A 19,691-nucleotide genomic window follows, 5' to 3' on the forward strand; every position below is an offset into this window, starting at 1 on the left:
AAAAAGCCGTAAGAGCCGTAAGATTTTTAGTTTAGGGTATTTTAAAGACGTGTAGATGAACAATCATAAGCATTTTTGAAATTGGTGCTTCGTAAAATGGTCGAATACCGATGCAAAAAAGGCTTTGTTTACCATTGGCTCATAGCTCCGAGAATACGTCCTTTACTTAACCCTCGACTACCCAATTTTTTTCGAACATTTTTATTTTTCCTGTGTTTAGGAGGTCATTTTGAGTAACTTTTGTCCTACGAAAAACATTTCTTCTCTTGTTTTATGTTTTTCTTGTTTTATTTTTAGTATTTTAATTTGAATTTATCTTGTTTACTTTATGTTTGTTTTTGGCAGAATTTGGCCTATTCTACCACATCATATCATTACATTTTGCCTATCTAATTTTGTCATGTTTTAACAATTACTTTTTCAATTTTTTGCTTGTTTTTCACATTTTCTGCTGTAGAATTGCATCATTATCATTTAAATTGTAAAACATGCCTAGTATGGGACACTACAAAAATTACATACTTCTTTTTACTACAAATGTAGGAAATGTTAGTAAAAAACACAGCCAAAGTTGACCCCTAAAAAAATGATTTTTTCAAAAACATTGGCAAAGTCAGATAAAACAAGTCAAACTTCCAACCCTAAAATTTTCTAAAATTTTAAGAGTTCTTCTTTCCAATGCTTTTTAAATATAAAAAATTGGTTGTAAATTTGCTGTTTTGCAATTTTTTAGATCGAATCCCGTGTTGTCCTGGCGGGGTAATTAGAAGGGCAATCGACTACTACATTACTACAGCCTTATTTTAATCTGGACTGTGATTTGAAAAAAAAACGAACATATTTTTTCGAAAAATTAATATCTTTGAACTTTTTTTCATGACTTCATTAACTCAAAAGTTGCCTTCTTGTCCATAATGTCACATATATTTTTCATTTGCTGTTTTTGGGAATTTGAATTTGAAATATTTGTTTGCTTTGAATTGCTTAAGATATCATACAGGTACAGATTTTCGAATATTCACCTACACTGAAATAAAAAAAAAGTACCAAATTCCTAAATTCTAGGAATTTTGCCTCTTTTACTTATTTAGTAATCCAAAAAACTCAATTAATAAATAATGAAAGGAGGCAAAATTGCTTGAATTTAGAAATTTAGTCTTTTTTTTTTATTACAGTGTAAAAATTGGCCGATTTCGTAGGGAATTTTAGTAATGCAAAATGAGTGCAGCTTTTTGCATGGATATTGAATGTTCATTACCACAAAAGTCAATATTAAGAATTGTAGAACATCCAAGAACATCCAAAAGTGTATTAAAAAACATTAAAGCGGCCAGCCCTACTGCGTTGTGTTTACCGCAGAGAGGATTCTGAGAACGGATCACATTTCACAGTATCTACAGGGGAGGAACGAAGGGTGGACATACCGTACCTAACGCTCTGGATCAGTTGTTGATGTGGTGTGTGTTTTGTGTGTGCAGTTTTTGTACGCGTCGTGAGTTTTTACAAAACAATATTTTTGAAATATCTCAAAGCTTTAAAAAAATGCTATATGAGTGTTTAACGTATAGCTTTTAAAGCCCAACTTTTTAATTGCGGTATGGGTATCAAACAGCAGGAAATTTTGCATAGATGGTTACAAAACTGATATTATATTCGTCAAATAAAAAAAATAGCATGCTTTTTAACCAAAAACATGTTGCATATTTTACATAGATTTTTTCCGATGATTGATAGCAATGACGACAACATGAAGTTATCGCTGGACGATAAAATTATTACCGATACTAACTCTCCCCGTTTTCTCCCCACCCCCCAGGTCAAGGATCTCAAGCGTCGACGTCGCAGAACACGACCGCCACCACCATCTCGTCGCCGTCGAGCTCGACCATGTCGCACCTGTCGCCGATGTCGTCGGCGTCGGCCCACTGCCAGCAGTCGACGCTCAACAGCCAGCAGTCGTCGTTCTACCAGTATCTGACGCCACCGAGCCAGCACAGCGGGGGCGTGACGCCGCAGCATCTGGTCCAGACGCTGGACAGCTACCCGACGCCATCGCCGGAATCGCCCGGCCACTGGTCAAGTTCCTCGCCCCACTCGACCTCGGACTGGTCCGAGGGCGTCCAGTCGCCGGCCGCGGCCAACATGAACGTGTACGTGACGAGCGCCCCGGCGGGAGGCGGCGGCGCCGGCGGACACCAGGCCAACAAGGGATCCGAAGCGATCTACATCTAAGGTATGAGAAAGGAGACAAGTGCCTCGTCCCCCCCTCCCCTCCACTTTGGCGCGACGTCGCCAGAGCGTGATGATAGTGATAATTTATTCGATAATTTAACTAATTTTAAACGAATTTGTTGTAAAAGACTTCCTCTCTACGAAACGTGCTAAGATTTATCAGCGATTTTTTTATGTGTGTGCGAGCCGAACGAATGAATGCGTGAATGGGTGCAAACATTCTCGGGAGAAACGGAACGGGAATTTCCTTGCGTTAAGACAAGCTACTTTTAAAGGGAAAACAACAATGTTTTTTTAAAGGCACAAAAAAAGACAACAATTAGACAAACGAAAAAAGACAAACAGAATGTACAATATACTTATAAATATATTTTACTTTTGAACTATTTTAAAGCAAATTTTAACACGCGTACATGTTTTAATTTGACAAACATAAATAAAGAGAAAAGTGCTTCCAGGAGAAAGAAAGGAACACGCAGCAAGATTCCACAGAAAAAAAACGTTTTCCTTTTTATTTGTTGTATAAAGTAAAAAAATAAATGTGGACAAGCAACACTCAAAAAATATGGTCTGATTATAAGTTAGTATTTTTTAACTGTTCCACTCAAATGCGTCGTGCTACAACTAGCGAGTAAACGAGAACTTAATACAAACGGAGAGGCGCGTGACGCGCACAACCTTTTTAAACACTAAATCGGAGGGTTAGGAAAGCCCAAATCCCCAATTTGTAGATGTTGTACATAGTCAGAATAAAGTAAAAAATCTATTGAAATTATTGTAATATTTTATTGAGAATTTTTTAAGTGCGAATAAAAGCGACAATTAGAGCGAGCCGCTTCGCGGCCCGCCATTTTACACCTAGCAACTAGTGTAGAAAATAAAAATCTCTTTTTTACTCTCTGAAACGCAGAAATCAAGACAAAAAAAAACAAAATCTCTCTAGAGCGATACAACAATTTTTAAAAGTTTCTTGTTAAAAGGTTAGTTTATGTTTAGAATGCCGAACAAAAAAGTGAATCTCAACGCAAAAGCTGCAAACACCAGTGACGACAATCCAGAACGAATCGCGCACCCTCGATATGCAATAATTTGAAACTAATCATTACAGCCAATTTCTCTCTCTATATCATCAAAAGTTTAATTAAATCTCAGTATACTCCTCTACTCATGACTAGAAAGAGCATCAGAAGGTAGTCTCTATTTACGCAGCGAATGCAAGATTATTTTCTAGAGTGGGCTGTTTTATTTTTTTTTACAATTCTATTAGTTCTGTTTAGCGGAAGAAAATGAAAATGCTCGAGATGAGTGTTGAAACAGGAAGCATAAACACACACACAAACACGCAAACGCAACAGAGATATAATATAGGCGATATTTGTCTGACGATTTTATAAAAGAGATGAAAACAATAAAAACTGTATAAAATTTTATTTCATAAAACTATGATTTCTTCTTTATAGAAAAATACGAAAGAAAGTCCCTGTTGTCCTGTTCTGATCACTCTCCGTATCTCTAGCCTTTACTGTGCAGTTCTTCCAATTTCTTAAAAAAATACAATACCCCTGCTGCTTTTCTAATTTGGCTGAAACTGAAACTCTGATCGATTTGGTGTCTTCGACAAAGTGGGAGTGGTTATGTACAGTGAATGAAACAATGAAAATACCGTCAAGTGATCGCGGATTGCTTTGATCTTCATCACAGATTGGTTCATACAAAAATGGTAGAATTTGTATGGCTTAATCCCACACACTTTTTTCGGTTTTTTTAAATACCTCAAGATTGTAATCAAATTTTTGGGATCTGTTAAGGGTGCACAGCAACGAAGGTTGTTGTTGTCTTCTTATTCCAAATTTGTCAAACTTACGGACCCAATCCTGCAAGAATCTGATTGTAAAAATAGTCAAACTTTGTTGTTAAAAACTTTGATGACAGTAATTTAGGGGATAAATAAAAAATCATATCGATAGTTCCCGTGTTTTTGAAGATACTAAAATGTCTGTAAGAAAAATCTGGGTGCAAACGCTCTGGTTGATGTGTACCGTTAAGGCTAATATTTAAAGCATTAAAAACTGTACAAAAATCAACGCGCAAAATGATGTGCGACAAGATATCATGATCACGACATGCTGTATTGATTTTTTTTAAACATAATAATTTACTTTTTTACCTTGGAAGTTTCGGTCAAGCTTAACCATCTCTGATATTTGTTTCTAAGGATTTTTTTTAATTGAAAAAAATACCTTGTATTCGAAAGATTATCGAAAAAAAAACGGAATCGACGTAACACCTTATAATGTGGCCCTCTTAAACCTTGCGGTTTCGTCAACGGATCCACAGGCGTGTATCGTTCTTTTTGCGACAAGACTCCGCCTCCCGGGTCTCCTAAGTGTGAAGGTATGGGCACGGGGAGAGGGCACCGAATACCTATATTTTACACTTAGAATTTTTTGCGTCCGCCTCGGGATTCGAACAGGTGACCTCTGCATTGTGAGTCCAGTGCGCGGTCCGATTGATCCACAAAGGCAGACATCGAAAGATTAACACATGATTGGTTTTGTAAAAAGTTTCACGGATCGATATGAACATTCCTCGGGGTAGTTTGCGTTAGGTCTTAAGCGCCATTTTCAAACAAAGCCACCGATTCTCTTTCAATTTATAATTAGACTGGTGAAAATATTTTTAAAAGTTTTTGTTTTTTCCCCACCCCCACTCCTCAATACCGGCCCGGAAAATCAGAGGGCAAAACGGGGCAAAATTTTTTTTTTTCAAGGATTCATAACTCGGTGGCAAATTTTTTGACAATGTTTCTCAAAATTTATGGGTTTTGTCCTCTAAATCCTGCCGTTCTACGCATAATTGTTCCATGGGGGGAGGTGTCCACGTGCTGCCATCCCGCCAGTCCATATGTATAGCCTTTGTGTTGTGTTTGCTGTATTTGATATTTTGTGAACCACACCGTATGCTGTAGTCGACAGATATGGACTGGTTCCCGGCCGGGCTGATGGGTCTCGCAGCTGGCTAGTTGAACGTACCTGTTATAACAAATCATGATGTTTTATCCTTTTGTTTCCTTACACTGAAAGAAACCAACAAAGCAATATAACATGTTTCATACATGAATCTGCCATATTAGCATGTGCATGTGAATGTCACGTGTAAATCACTTGAAAGAATCCATCGAGCGACCCTGCAAATCCAAATGCAAAACACGTTAATCTTAAGTGAAAGCTCACATGACATTGGAATGGAGTGCACATGCATTCCAAATGATTTTGTAGTGTAAATTGAATGGTTTTCCAGCGATATTCATGTGTACTGAATATTGCATACAGTTTTCTGATTATCTCAATAGTTTTTTTATTAATATTAAAAATCAATTTTATTGAAAAAGAACTTTTTATTAAATGTAACCCATGAAATAAATACAAATTGTTGCACAAAAACAACCGGGCAACGATCTTTTTTTTAATATTTTTCATTTCTTACTTTCCCAACCATGGATAATTGGACCATGAATAATTTCACAGTGTAATAAACAGGGCAGCTACCACCATGTGGCGCCACTGTTTCGAATGAGAAAATGATACAGGTTTTTCAGACGAGTTTCAATCCCGTGGAAGCATTGTCGCCCAGCACCGCATCACGGAACTGCCACCGGTTGCACATTTTGTTCGTTCCGGAACGCAAGTCATACTGTAGCCAGATGCCGAAGTTGCCGGATTAATCGGCCAATACAGTGTCGGTCCCGAGGTCGGTCCGGGAAAAACGAGTTCAGGAGCCAACCCTTCACCGGAGTTTGAAATCCTGCAAATTCATTGACATTGTTAGTATTTTTGTACATTTGTCAATATTCACTTGTTTTCTATCAAATACTTACCAAAAAGTTCTAGCACAATTTATTTTACTCTCAAAAATATGAGTTCTACTATAAAATAATTTATTCGATAAAGAAAAAGCTAATTGGACTGTCTTCGTCCGTCGCCATCTTACAAATAAGTATTTTTTCATCAACCACATTTGAAACCAACACATTTCAATCTCACGTGATTTTCACTTCGAAATCAAAGGAGAAGTCAAATGGGGCAAATCTGAGTGAAATTCTATTGAATCCAAAGTGAACACCACGCGATAAAAGAATGAAAAGATCTCGCTTTTAATCAGCTGATTTCTAATGATTATCATTTAAATGTCACATGAAAAACACATCTATGTCAAAAGAAAAGCATGGCAAATCATCGTGATGATTTTTTGAGCAGCTCACGTGAAAAAGCATTTGAATTTTCTATGTCAGATTTTTTCAGTGCACTCACCATGGACGCTTGATGAATTGTGGAGGGACAGAGCACCAACATATTGTTCTCTTTGAAGTGTTGCTCGAGGACGCGCCAGCTTTATATGTGTTGATGAGACCTGCAGATCGCTGACATGTTTACGACGCGGGCAAAAATGAGCTATGAGCTTGCTGCAAAAACTGTTATAAAATATAACAGCTTATTTGAGATAAAAAATGGCGCCCTTGAAAGTTTATTCTAAAATTTTAAAGTTGAATAAGATAAACAGAGTGTCCGGAAATCTAAGCAATTGTCTAGGCAATTGTATTTATCCAAATAGCGAATGATTCTTCACTTTTATAAATACTAAGCTGACAACATTAGAGTACATGCCTCTTTTCGTGATGAAATTACCCATGGAATATGAAATGAGATTCAAAAGTGGCAATTAATTAGCCTGTACGAGATTCATCGACAGTAATAAACATCTACCTACTTCGCAGATGAGCGCTCATTGAGCGCCAGTGCATGCGATGAGCTACCTGTTAAGTCCTCATGCTCATGAATGAGCGAGCACGGTTTTTGGCTCGCTTGCTCATTCGCAATCCTGCCTAGAAACCCCAAGTCCCCCTAAAGTTTTGTTGCAGGTAATAACAAATTTTCTATGCAAAGATTCAGAATTCGACTAAATAAAATCAGGATCGACCGTATTGATCATTTTCTAGTTTAAATGAGGTTTGAAATTAAATATTCCATCCGTTTCTCATCCACGCAGTAGCTATCTGTCATATGACGTCGCGGTTTCATGCAGCACCTCCAGAAATTTTCAGGATGCGTCAAGAGAGCACGATCGGAACGAATCTTCTGTCATATGAAGAGTGCCAACAATGCACGGAGTTTTTTTTTATTATTTTGGTTAAATATCTTAGGATTGAAATCGAATTTTGTGGATTTGTGATGGTCCAAGATGAGGCAACTCAATTTGTCCCAAAATGCCCGTGAGACAAGATAGCACGAGCACGATGCTTCCTCGCGTATTTTGTTCGAAAGGTACTATCCAGGTTTTTAAGCGAAGATGGCGTTCAAATGTTGAACGTCCGAAATGTCAAAATCGCGCAGTAGCACCAACATTAGAAAAAAAAATGCGGCTGTCATGCCATGGCACACTTTATTCGTAATGTTGGTACCACTGCGTGATTTTGACATTTCGGGCGTTCACCATTCGAACGCCATTTTCGCTTAAAAAGCTGGATGTAAATAGGAAACCATGCATTGGTTGTTTTGAAAAAGTAATCTAGATATGTTAACGTGAGCATCGTTTGGCTTCCATTTCAAAATTTGAGCGATTTGAAAAACCATGTTTCTCGTTGAAATCTAATTGTTTCAAAAATTGTTTGAAGATTAGATGAAGTCGCATGATACTTCAGATGGGCAAAGCACTGTTGCAGTGACGAACCATTGAATTACGTAGAAATACCACGTAACGCAAAACAAGTATTGTTTTTAAATTCCATTTGCGTAATATTTCCTATTTCCAGTACATATTCGAAGTTCAATTCTGATAGTGCAATGTTTCGTCTTCGTCTTCGGCACATTTCACCAGTTTTCTTTGCATTACTTCAGTTTAGTCTAATCTCAAACACAAGAGCACCAGAGTTGTCCGCTGTCGCGTTGCGAGAACTGAACTTCCGTTCTACCCATAAGGGATCGTACGTAAACTACGAGGCCTTCAAATTTGAAATTTTGAAAAACGACATGCGAAAAAGCTTGAAAACTGGTGCATTGTCAAATCGACATGTTGTTGTGAATTATGATCGTCTATATTTCAAAAATGCTTGACATAATTACAGCGTGATGAAGCGGTCTAACGTATCAGTGAATCTCTCCAATGTCCATATCTAACATACATGAGATATGGATATGGGATAGTAATCATACTCACGAATGATGCAAAAATAACTAATATTTTTCACTGCAACCTCCAAGTTCTGGATTTTTCATCCCAGCTGTACAGCAAACCCGACCGTAATTTTCGGCGCTGATGTCAGTCGGCAACCGACTTCGGTACCGAACGGCAGTTCCTTTTCTCTTCTCTCGAGTATCCTCTCTCGGTTTCAATAGAAGATCACATCATCGCGGCAAGTAAGTTAAAGCACGGGTATGAATCTTCAAGCAATTTCAATATGGCGACTTGTATCAGAAGAAAGTGAGGCATTTTCGCTAGTTCTCACTGTTCTGTGTTCTGCGTGCACGTCCGCAAATATCGACCACACACATACTAACACAAAGCGCCACCAAGAGACAAAAGGTAGTTACGAATATTTTTGGCACTTTTGTTAAAAAAATATGCGGTTTTGCAAAAAACAAATAACAAAACCAACGTTTAAGTGCAGTTCGACTATCAAACTTGTAATTCGCTGCTGATTTGTTAGGATTTTTTTTAAAAATAAAAAGTTTTTTGCAGCACCCCTTTTGGGCGGACATTTCTGTTGTCACCTTTTGGTTCCTTGGATTAGCCATGGATAATTTCACAGTGTAATAAACAGGGCAGCTACCACCACGCGGCGCCACCGTTTTGATTGAGAAAATGATACAGGTTTTTCAGACGAGTTTCAATCCCGTGGTTAAAGTGTAATAAGTCGTCTACTGCGCGCCGGCATCTGGCTTGCATCTCCCACGCGTAAACTGTAACCGTCCTCCTCCTTTTTGTCCATGCGTGAGGCGCGCACCAGCAGTTTGCATTCGGACGTCGGTTGGTTGAGTTGAGTTTTGTTGAGTGCTGGACGCACAAGATTATTTCCTCTTTTTCTCTGGAGTAAGTAAAGTGCAAGACGTGTGTTTTTTTTTCGATTGTAAGGAAGAAAAGGGTGGTGCTGCACTGGATGTTGTTATTTTTGGAGTTTTTTTCCCTCGATTTATACAAACAATATTGATTTATGGGATTGAGTTTCTTGGTTTTTAGGGGTCGTTAGGCAGTTAGTAATGCACGGGAGGAAATGCGGCTTGTTTTATCTTTAAAGTTTGTCTTGTAAAAGGGGTTTTAATGCAATTTTATTTTATTTTAAAACGCATTCTCAAACGATGATCATTCCACAAGTGCACACACGAAACCCATCGTCTCATCTTGCTCAATACGAGTTCAGGCAGCAAAAAAAAAATGATCCTGATAAGAAGTGATGAAACTTTTTTTCTCTCACAAATACGGAAAACAAAATACTTTTCGAACATAATGTTGCCACTTCCAGCGGCTTATCAGTGCAACGAGTGTGTCAGAGTGGTTTTGATTGGCTGGCATTTGTGGTTGAGAATTTATTTGTATAGATTTAGAATGTAAAACGACACGCAACTTCTTGATGTGACGATCATCGGCGATAGTGCAAACGGCAAAGTTCAAGGAAGTGGTTATCATGTGCGTTGACCGAATTTCTTGAAATCAATTTGTGAAATTGAAAGTGTTCAAAATTTAAGTAGATTTCTTTCACCAAGGTAATAGACTTCGTTTGTTGATTTTTGTGATTTTTAAAAAATGCAAATTTATGCTACAATTTTTATTCTTTTACAAAAAAACTCAGTTTTATTATTAAGAATATTCGCCTTTTTTAAGAGACATTGAGTAAATCAATTGTAGGGGAAGGTGGGGCAAGACGACCATATGGGGCAAGAGGAACAATCGCTCGTACGGCCGTAATTTTTACAATTTTGATTATTTCCAGTATGAGGAATTGTTGCTAGCAATGCAATTAGCTGATTCTACTACCACATAACCGCCAAAACGACGTAAACGCCACGGGGCATAAGACTTAGTGAAGTTTTTTTCAAAACCTGTGTTTTCTTATAATATTTGGAAAGTACAAAATAAGGCTTAGGGTTCGATTTAAGGCTCATTTTATCAAAATGCTATTTTTCCTAGATCAGTAGTGTCCCTACCAATGACTTGCACCTATTATAAAGTATGATTTAACTTTTGGCTATTTTTGTTGAGAGCTTTTAAAAAACCTTGTCCGATGGGGCAAGTGTACCATATGGTTTTTTTTATTATGGAAAAAATACGAATTGCTGCAACATCATATTTTATTGGGAAATAAATACATAAAAGTACTTAAAAACTGATAAACAATTGATAAAAAAAAATTCCGTACAAAATATAGTGATATTATGAAAATTTCCTTTTTTTCATCTAAGTAATAATTTGTTTTTGTATAAACGATCAATTTTTTAGTAAAATATTATTAATTAATCTAAAAATTAAAGAAACGTTTCAAATACATTTTAATCTGATGTACCTAAGTGATAACAGTTCAATTGTTAGCAAATTAACATGTTATTTCATGCATTGTTCCTCTTGCCCCAACGGGTTGTTCGTCTTGCCCCACTAGTTGAGAAGAACGTACGGAAAATCAATTTTTTTAAAATCAATGTTTTACATTAAAAACAGGATTTTTTTAAAACTTCTTCTATCAAAGTCTTAGTCAAGGCCTGGAATAAGATGATTATAAAAAAATCCGACAGATTTTTAACGTTTTTGATGGGTTATAACGAGCATTTCCTCAGCTTGTTACACTTGCCCCACTTTCCCCTACTCAAGTATACAATTTTACTTTAGATTTTTTCAAGCTCCGTGATAGTTTATTTCTGAGAAAACAAATGATTTTAAATGTTTCCAAAACTCATATCCATGGAAAGTGAAAAATCAACATTCAGGTTTTTGCTTGTAAAATATTGTTAACTCAATCGTTTATATAAACGTGATTTTTTTGTGTTGTGATCATAAATTACCATAAATTTTTTTATCAAATTTATGCCTGCTTTACAAAATATTGAGGCAAAACTTACAATTCGTCGTGAGCGTGCTATCTTGTCGCACGTGCATTTAGCTAAACTGAGTTGAGGATGATAGTTTTAAGCCATCCATAAACCACGTGGACCTCTTGGAAGGGGAGGGGGGGGGGGGGGGGGGTTGCTGCTCTGAGATTTAAAATTAATTGTCCAGATGGTCCTTTTGTGTAGCTTTCAATTTTTCACATTTTGAACATCACAGATCCCCAAAACTCGAATGCCAAGGGTCCTGATTTTCAGTTCAAAGATCAAAAAAATCACTCACTCATCGCCGAGCGAATCTTTTCCGACTGGGACTCGCAACCATTCGAGAGCGAACACAACTCTCAGGCTGCCAGCGATTTGCTCCGTCCGTCGACCCAAGTCACACACGAATACGTTCAGAGAGGAGAGAATCTAACAACATACCAGCTCGAGACTCTTTTGGCCTGCTCTACCACAGTTTGCCGTAATTTTGTATTTGGCAGGGTGGAAATTGCTTTTAAATGTTAACACTTTTGTTAACATTGATTTTAAGCAGTTTAATAAATGAGTAAAACAAAGCCGATCGGAAACTGTTTCGATTCAGCTTTGAGCGACATAACGCAATCGGTCTCTCTGAACCATTCGCTGTACCACCCGAATGGAGGGAGAGCGAGAGCAAAGCCAAAGAGAGAGTATTCATGAGCGATCGGTGTGAAAGCGACAAATGGTAGGAAACGGTCAGAGCAGTTTTTCGTCGCATTCGATTTGTGGTCTCGAGTGAATAAGTTTTTTTTTAGCAATCATCAATTTTTCTTAGAAATACCGCTGAAAAAATGCTAAAGTGTTTTGGTAAAATTAAAAAAAAACAGTGTCCGTCCTTGTCCATCTCACAGATGAGCGATTCTCTACCAAAACCGGAAATGGATTTTATTTGTATTTTTTGATTTGGCTCAAACTTTGTGGGGGCTTTCCTAATGACCAAATAAGCTATTTTGTGTCATTGGTTCACCCATACAAGTCTCCATACAATTTTGGCAGCTTTCCGTACAAAAATGGTACGTAAATATTCAAACAGCTGTAACTTTTGAGTGAATTTTCTAATCAATTTGGTGTTTTCGGCAAAGTTGTAGGTATTGTTGAGGACTATTGAGAAAAAATAGGTACACGGAAAAAAAATTGCAGATTTTTTAATCAACTTTTTTTTTCACAAAAACTCAATTTCCCAAAATACGTATTTTTTGATTTTCGAGATTTTTTGATATGTTTTAGGGGACAAAAACCCGCAACTTTTGAGCTATAGAGAAACATGGCCAAAAAATCTGCCACCGAGTTATGATTTTTTGAAAAAATAGTGATTTTTGGATAAAATCTAAATTTCATGCAAAAACAAATTTGATACATTTTTTTAATGTTAAATTTAATTTGCAATCGAAAAGTACTTTACAGATTTTTAAATTAGCCACTGAAAGTTTGATTTGAGTCTCGCCGTTGCTCTTTGAGAGGCAAAGAGGAAGAAAAAGTGTTTTTACCCAAATTCCACTTATTTATCATTATATACGCGCTGATCCCTGTTTTGCCTGATGGGATTGGAAGTTTAAAGATAATTCGAGGATCCGTCTGGTTCTTGTTCTATGTTTAGGCGGGGCCAGACAATGCCCAATGACCTCGGAATTGGGCCGCTAGGATCTCTGCCATTCTAAAATGGGTCAATGGAAGCAGCGCGAGGGCTGTCACCACCTAATACCCGGGACTGAGTTAAGCTGTATCAGCATAACCCAAGTCTGATACAAATTATACTTTCCCATAATTTCGCTGCCGGCCAGCGGGTATTGGATTGGACCACACACACACACACACACACACACACACACACACACACACACACACACACATAGCCACTGAAAGTTTGATTTTAGCGAAATATTTGCAGTTTTAATAAATCAAGACTAACATTTTGAATGGGCCAAACATTCAACGTTACGCCCTTTTCAAATGTAAGTCTTGATTTAATTTTCTTCAAAATATTTTTTTCGAAAAGATCGGAATTTCACGAATGTTTCATGTTTTAACATTGAAAATCGGACCATAATTTGCTGAGATATCGACATTAGAAAATGGTGGGTTGTTTGGGTGAGACTTAGAAAACTTCTATTTTCGTGTTTCTTTTTCTTAAAGCGGCTCTATCTCAGCAAACCGAGGTCAAATCTTCAATGTCTCTTAGACAATTTTATAGCTAATTTTCTGAACTTTAAAAAAAAAATATTTTTGGAAATGGTCACTCATGGTCACTATTTTTAAAAATCGAAACACTGCAAATATTTCGCTAAAATCAAACTTTCAGTGGCGATTGCTTGAAAACAGAGCCCTTTATCAAAAAATCTGTAAAGTGCTTTTCGATTGCAAATTCAGTTTTACATTTAAAAAATACGTCAAATTTGTTTTTACATGAAATTTAGATTTTATCCAAAAATCACTATTTTTTCAAAAATTCATAACTCGGCGGCAGATTTTTTGACCATGTTTCTCTATGGCTCAAAAGTTGCGGGATTTTGTCCCCTAAAACATATAAAAAAAATCTCGAAAATCAAAAAATACTTATTTTGGGAAATTGAGTTTTTGTGAAAAAAAAGTTGATTAAAAAATCTGCTAATTTTTTTCCGTGTACCTATTTTTTCTCAATAGTCCTGAACAATACCTACAACTTTGCCGAAAACACCAAAGTGATCAGAAAATTCACTCAAAAGTTACAGCTGTTTGAATATTTACGTACCATTTTTGTACGGAAAGCTGCCAAAATTGTATGGAGACTTGTATGGGTGAACCAATGTCACAAAATAGCTTATTTGGTCATAGGGAAGGCCCCCATAAAGTTTGAGCCAAATAAAAAAATACAAAAATGGGTGCCGTAATCTGGGGTGAATCGGGACTACAGTCTGAATAGGGACAGCAGTTTTTTAGAGCACTTGAAGCTTTTAAATTTGGAAATGGATGTACACATTTTGTTGGCCTGAGTCTGTTCTAACCGAAACCAACCAGAAAAATCAAAATATTGTGCTCCAACATGGTTAAAACTGCTGTCCCAATTCGCCCCATGTGTCCCGATTGACCCCAGTTTACGGTGTTCGATTAGTTAAATCTATGCAACAGAGTATAAATTCAAATAAAAGCAATTTAATTTCAAATTAATAGGGGCAGGGGGGGCAGAATGGCCCGCCTAAGTAAAATGCGCCAAAAATCATAGAAAAACATAAAAACTTATGAATTCAGTGTAGTAGGCTTATGCTTTGGGATGTTCCCTTCAATGTTATATACTTGGTTGATGAAATTTTTTAGCTTAAAACTGTTTTTGAGCCACTTAAAAAAAAAAGTTTTTTCGACTTTTTTTTCCAGGGTGCGGGGCAGAATGGGCCACCTAAGAAAACAAGCCGTTTTGTCTAATACAACGTTGAAGGGAGATAAGAAATGACTTAAAGTACCTTTCTAACATAGTTCCCATGAAGTTAGACCACTTTAATAAAAATAGTCACTTACCAAAACAAACATTTTTGAAAATAGTGTTAATATGGTGAAAAGGGACACTATTTTTACAAATAATCATCAAAACAACTAAAAAATCAACTAATGTTGCATTAAACGTAATTTGTGAAGCTACCAGGAGTGAAATAATCCATTTAATCCAAATTTCATAACTTTTGATTGTTTTTATAAGGCAGGATAAGGGTGGTCCATTCTGCCCCCAAGTGGATTTTAATTTAACACTTCCACCACCAAGTCTCTAAATGATTTTAAGGTTCCGTTGTTGTTTGTATACCTTGGTAGTAACATCTAGTAACGTTATAAGCATTGAGCAAACTTTTTCAAACAATCCAACTTTTCAAAAAGCTTATTTAAAAACCTCGAAATAAACAACATTTGCGTAGTTTTGTCAATAAATTTACATTTTTGCTCATAATTCGAAAAATACAATGAATTCAAACGTCGTTTTCGGTATGGTGAAGTTATTTGACGTCCTTTATAAGACCCTTGCCTTACAATTGGTCTAAATCCATTCTAAAGCCCAAAACCAAGGGTGGCCCATTCTGCCCCCCTGCCCCTACCCTTTAAATGTAAATGTACAGGATAACGCACCAAAGCGCTGCAACACGTGTTCCATGTTTAGCACCCAAATCCATCAATCATCAAGGTTAAACAAATATTCAAAAGCGTATCTTACGTTTTGTCCCCTTGTACCATGTGCCCGACGACTGGAGCAAACGATCATCATCAGTGAAACTATTAATAAATCAAACTGCGTTGTAAAATGTACACACATTTCGCAAGCATTCAAGAGTGATTTGTTTACTCAAAACAAAACAAAATTGTACATGTACGCACATACTGGTCTACCGAAACCGTTTCCCGAGATGACGTGGCTTTAAAAGACACAGGCGCGTAATGTGTGATTTTTTTTCGGGGCATAAAAAAGTCATGAAATTTGCAGGCCAAGGATTGATACCTAAGAGCATGCAATGGCACTGATCTTGTTGCGTGCTCTTCGGTTGACGTCCAGGTAAGGAACATCCTGGAAGGAGCGCAACTAACTACATCCGTAGTTCTGTTAGATCATCCGAATTATCTTGATCAGAACAGTATAGCTCTGGTTCCTTGCGAGTGTCCTATTTTCTTACCTCCACGTTGGCTTGGTTTTCATGATGACCTAGCTGGTGGCCTGTGGAAACGGATCGTAAACCTTTGACCACCGCGGGTCAGAGTCGAGACGGCTAAAAGAAAGGGGTGCGTCAATGTGGGAAAGGTAAGTAATTTGTGATTGTAGACGGTATTGTTTCGATTCGCAGTATGTTGAGTCAACTGCTGTGGATGTACCTGAAACATCGCACAACGGGGTTTCTCTTCTTTCCATTTCAGCTAACAGCTATCTTCTGTTTATTATGTTTCACTGATTTTCTAAAACGGCTTCTGTTTACTATCCTCCATTTGATTTCGATTTTACTTATTTGATTCTCTTATTTCTCAACGCTTTTCCACTCTATTTTACCAATTGATGCTGCTGTAACAAACTGTCTGCTTTCCCTTAATTTGGTAGCGACGTCAATTTTGTTTGTCATGTGCCTTTTCTTTATTTATCTATTTGAATAATTTCTAATTTCTACTATCTTTCTTTTATTATTGTTTCTTTACATAGTATATTCCCTTCACTGTCCATTGTTTTGAAACTTCACCTTTTTCTTAAGCAAGTGAGGTTCGAGCCCTTACTCAATTTATGGAATGATTAAAGGATTAACACAAATATTACTATTGTACTTTTGAAAAACTTTTCTAAAATGCTTAGGACCAAATATTGTAACAAAACACCGCGACAAAAGAAATAGCAACAGATAAACACGACTCAACAATAGGGAAGATTTCAGGAGAAAACAATACACAGTAAATAACAATTAGTTTTTGATTTCAAACTAAAAATAAAACAGTTTTTGCTTCAATGAAAATTGATAGGCACACTATAAATGGTTAGGCGCTTATACTTACATCAAACCCTACGTAATGTACCACCCCCGGCCGAGTTAAAATGCGTAACCGGAAAAGAAGGTGTGCATGCCTGGCACGAACACTCAAAGCGTGTTCTAGCGTGTTGCTCGTACTGACTCAGAGCAAGGGTGAGATGTAGGTGTAAGGGCAGTGCGTGTTCGTCGGGAACCTGGTGCATAAGATCGGTCAAGGCCCGTTCTTACACTGAAAATTGCGAATTGCGAATTGCGAATGAAAAAGTCATGAAATTCGATACGTTTCGCTGGAAAGTGTCGGTCGATGCAGCTTCCTGTGGCATCAGTTTTCTCAAATTTTTCCAAATTTGAGCTGGAAACTTAAAAAAATGCGCATCCAGCTGCGCTTCCGCGTTGACGCATTTTTTATTTAATTGCACAATGTGTAACGAACCTCAATGGTCCACAGTCCATGCACAGAACATACTGAACTGAAAGCCAACGATGACCACATTTTTCTCAATAGGGTTTAATTGAAAGTGAGTGCAGCGATAGTATTAAGTGCACGCCCCACTATGATGAATTTAGCAAGTGCAAAAGATTTAGTTATTTTTGTCAAAATTTAGAATTTTTTTTTAAATTGATTGTGCGAAACGCAAATAATTATCAAAACATTCAAGTTGCACCCATTATTGCACTAATTAAAAAATGTTCAAAAGCATAAACGATCTCACAGTGTGTTCCATTATTTATACGAGTCGCGTAAGAACGGGGACAGGATGCTCGTGATAAATATTAAGCGCGCAAATGAAAACACACACTCGCTTGATATCTTGACCAGACTGCTCGCCTCATCGTCACGAATGCCACCCACTTGCAGTTGCTTCCACAATTCATTTAGTTCTCGCTCTCCTCTATCTGCGCGAATCAATCTGGTACAGTCATTAACTGTGTGTGTTTGCTTTCCCTTCCATCAGTAGATCGTCGTAACATCTCAGATCAGATCGAGTGTGAGCAGCGACCAGGCCCAAGACCCAAGATCCGTAATCATGAGGCGATTCGCCTTGTTGGCCTTCCTGCTGGCCACGTGCCTGCTGGCGGTGACCGCCGCCATCGACGACGAAGAGGACGACCCGATGGACGACAGTGCCGCCGAGGACTTTGACGAGGACGACGAGAATCTGCTGCGACAGATCGAGGACCAGCACGTCCAGCGGGAGTTCGAAAAGGAGGATCAGCTGGCGCGCGAACTGGCGGCCAAGATCGCCGCCGAGCACTACAACTTCCCCGAGGACATCGAGAACGCACCGCGGCTCGTCGACCCGTGCAAGGGCATTCGCTGTGGGGCTGGCCGAATCTGCCAGGCGGACGGGGGAACCGACGCCAAGTGCGTGTGCATTCCCGAGTGCCCCGAGGAGATGGACTCCAGACGGAAGGTGTGCACCAACCTGAACGAAACGTGGGACTCGGCGTGCGAGGTGCACCGTCAGCGATGCATGTGCAACACCGGAGATGCGCGGTGTCGCGGCGAGGAGGTCAAGCACGTCCACATCGATTACTACGGCCAGTGCCGCAACATGCCGGTCAGTATCTATTCTCTGCTTACAGCTAACCCAGCTAACTCATTGTCCCCTCCCCCATCAACAGGACTGCTCCGAGAACGACCTGATGGACTTTCCGCGCCGGATGCGCGACTGGCTGTTCAACGTGATGCGCGATCTGGCGGCGCGCAACGAGCTGCCCGAGGCGTACATGGAGCTGGAGCACGAGGCCGAGAACAACATGACCAAGCGGTGGACCAACGCGGCCATCTGGAAGTGGTGCACCCTGGACGGGCACCCGAACGACAACTCCGTGTCGCGCCACGAGCTGTTCCCGATCCGCGCCCCGCTGATGGCCCTCGAGCACTGCATCGCGCCGTTCCTGGAGAGCTGCGACCCGAACAACGACCACAGGATCTCGCTGCAGGAGTGGGGCAACTGTCTGGAGCTGGAGGAGGTAGGGTGGAAATAGGTTTAAGATTAAATTACATTACTAACACTATTTTAAATATTCCAGGACGACCTGACCGCGCGTTGCGCCAAAATCAACAAGGAAGACGAGATGGAGAAAATTGAGCTAGAACTGGGAGAAGCTTAAATTCGTAGAGTAATCAGAAAATTCGCTCTGCATCTTTCGTTTTTGTAAGCTAACTAGTAATTTTAATTACACAGCATGTGTACAATCGAGGATGTCCCTTTTTGGTTTTAAGTAGAGTTGACGCGAATTAGAGAATGTAAAAATTCTAAAACAAATCTACCTAGTAAGCAGTGTAAAATAACAACAAAGCATTTGGTATTCTTTTCCAAACTCAATAAATACCATATTCCAAAATAAAAGTGAAGAAATGTTTGCATTAGCGTGCAGGCTAAACGCAACCTCTTTTACCAAGCTTGAAAGAGCAGTGTTTTTAATCCTAATTAATTTAAAACTAAATTTCCGCTAAGGACGTTATCTATATATATAAAAAATTTCGACGGTTTTGTTCGAACGCGAATCAGTTCAATACGGAGCGTCGTATCGAGGTGCTCTTTGTTGCGTTGGGTTCGTATAAGTCCAAGGAAGGTTCTTACGCCAAAAAGTGACAACTTTGGCCACTCTGGAACCGATTCCGGATAATCTGCAGATTGTATGGGAAAAGTTGCGTAAAATCAAATTTTGATCACAGGAGGCTGAATAAGCAAACAAGTTTAAAACGTCAGGAAACAAAAAAGAGCAGGACGAAGTTTGCCGGGAAAAGCTTGTATAATATATATTTTTTTTTATCAGCAACATTTCTATCGATCCAACGCTGTCCAATCCACTACAGCCTTTCGTGCTCTTGGTGCAACTCGAAGTTCATGCGCCTGCGTAACCGGTCTCGTACTAG

At 38.5% G+C, this 19,691-nt stretch overlaps 2 protein-coding genes across 3 annotated transcripts in view; both read left to right on the top strand.

The window, feature by feature from the left end:
• Positions 1-3,672, top strand: part of LOC120414193 (neurogenic locus Notch protein) — a 121,837-nt gene extending 118,165 nt beyond the window's left edge. Inside the window, exon 11 of the mRNA XM_039575273.2 lies at positions 1,817-3,672. Within this exon, the coding sequence (XP_039431207.1) occupies positions 1,817-2,232 (416 nt within the window). The 3' untranslated portion in view covers positions 2,233-3,672. The remainder of the gene's footprint in view (positions 1-1,816) is intronic.
• Positions 3,673-9,160: 5,488 nt separating this feature from the next.
• On the top strand, positions 9,161-19,221 carry LOC120414180 (SPARC). 2 transcript variants are annotated; one of them, XM_039575256.2, is made up of 4 exons: positions 9,161-9,318; positions 17,761-18,366; positions 18,431-18,781; positions 18,842-19,221. In XM_039575256.2, exons 2-4 carry the CDS (start codon positions 17,833-17,835, stop codon positions 18,920-18,922), a joined length of 966 nt encoding a protein of 321 aa, XP_039431190.1. In that variant the 5' UTR covers positions 9,161-9,318; positions 17,761-17,832; the 3' UTR covers positions 18,923-19,221. The 2 variants fall into 2 exon arrangements, with proteins under 2 accessions (XP_039431190.1, XP_039431192.1); XM_039575258.2 differs by having other exon boundaries at positions 9,179-9,318; positions 17,764-18,366.
• The last annotated feature ends 470 nt before the right edge of the window (positions 19,222-19,691 follow it).

Source organism: Culex pipiens, chromosome 1 (assembly GCF_016801865.2).
Source record: "Culex pipiens pallens isolate TS chromosome 1, TS_CPP_V2, whole genome shotgun sequence".
In the NCBI taxonomy this organism is placed as follows: domain Eukaryota; kingdom Metazoa; phylum Arthropoda; class Insecta; order Diptera; family Culicidae; genus Culex; species Culex pipiens.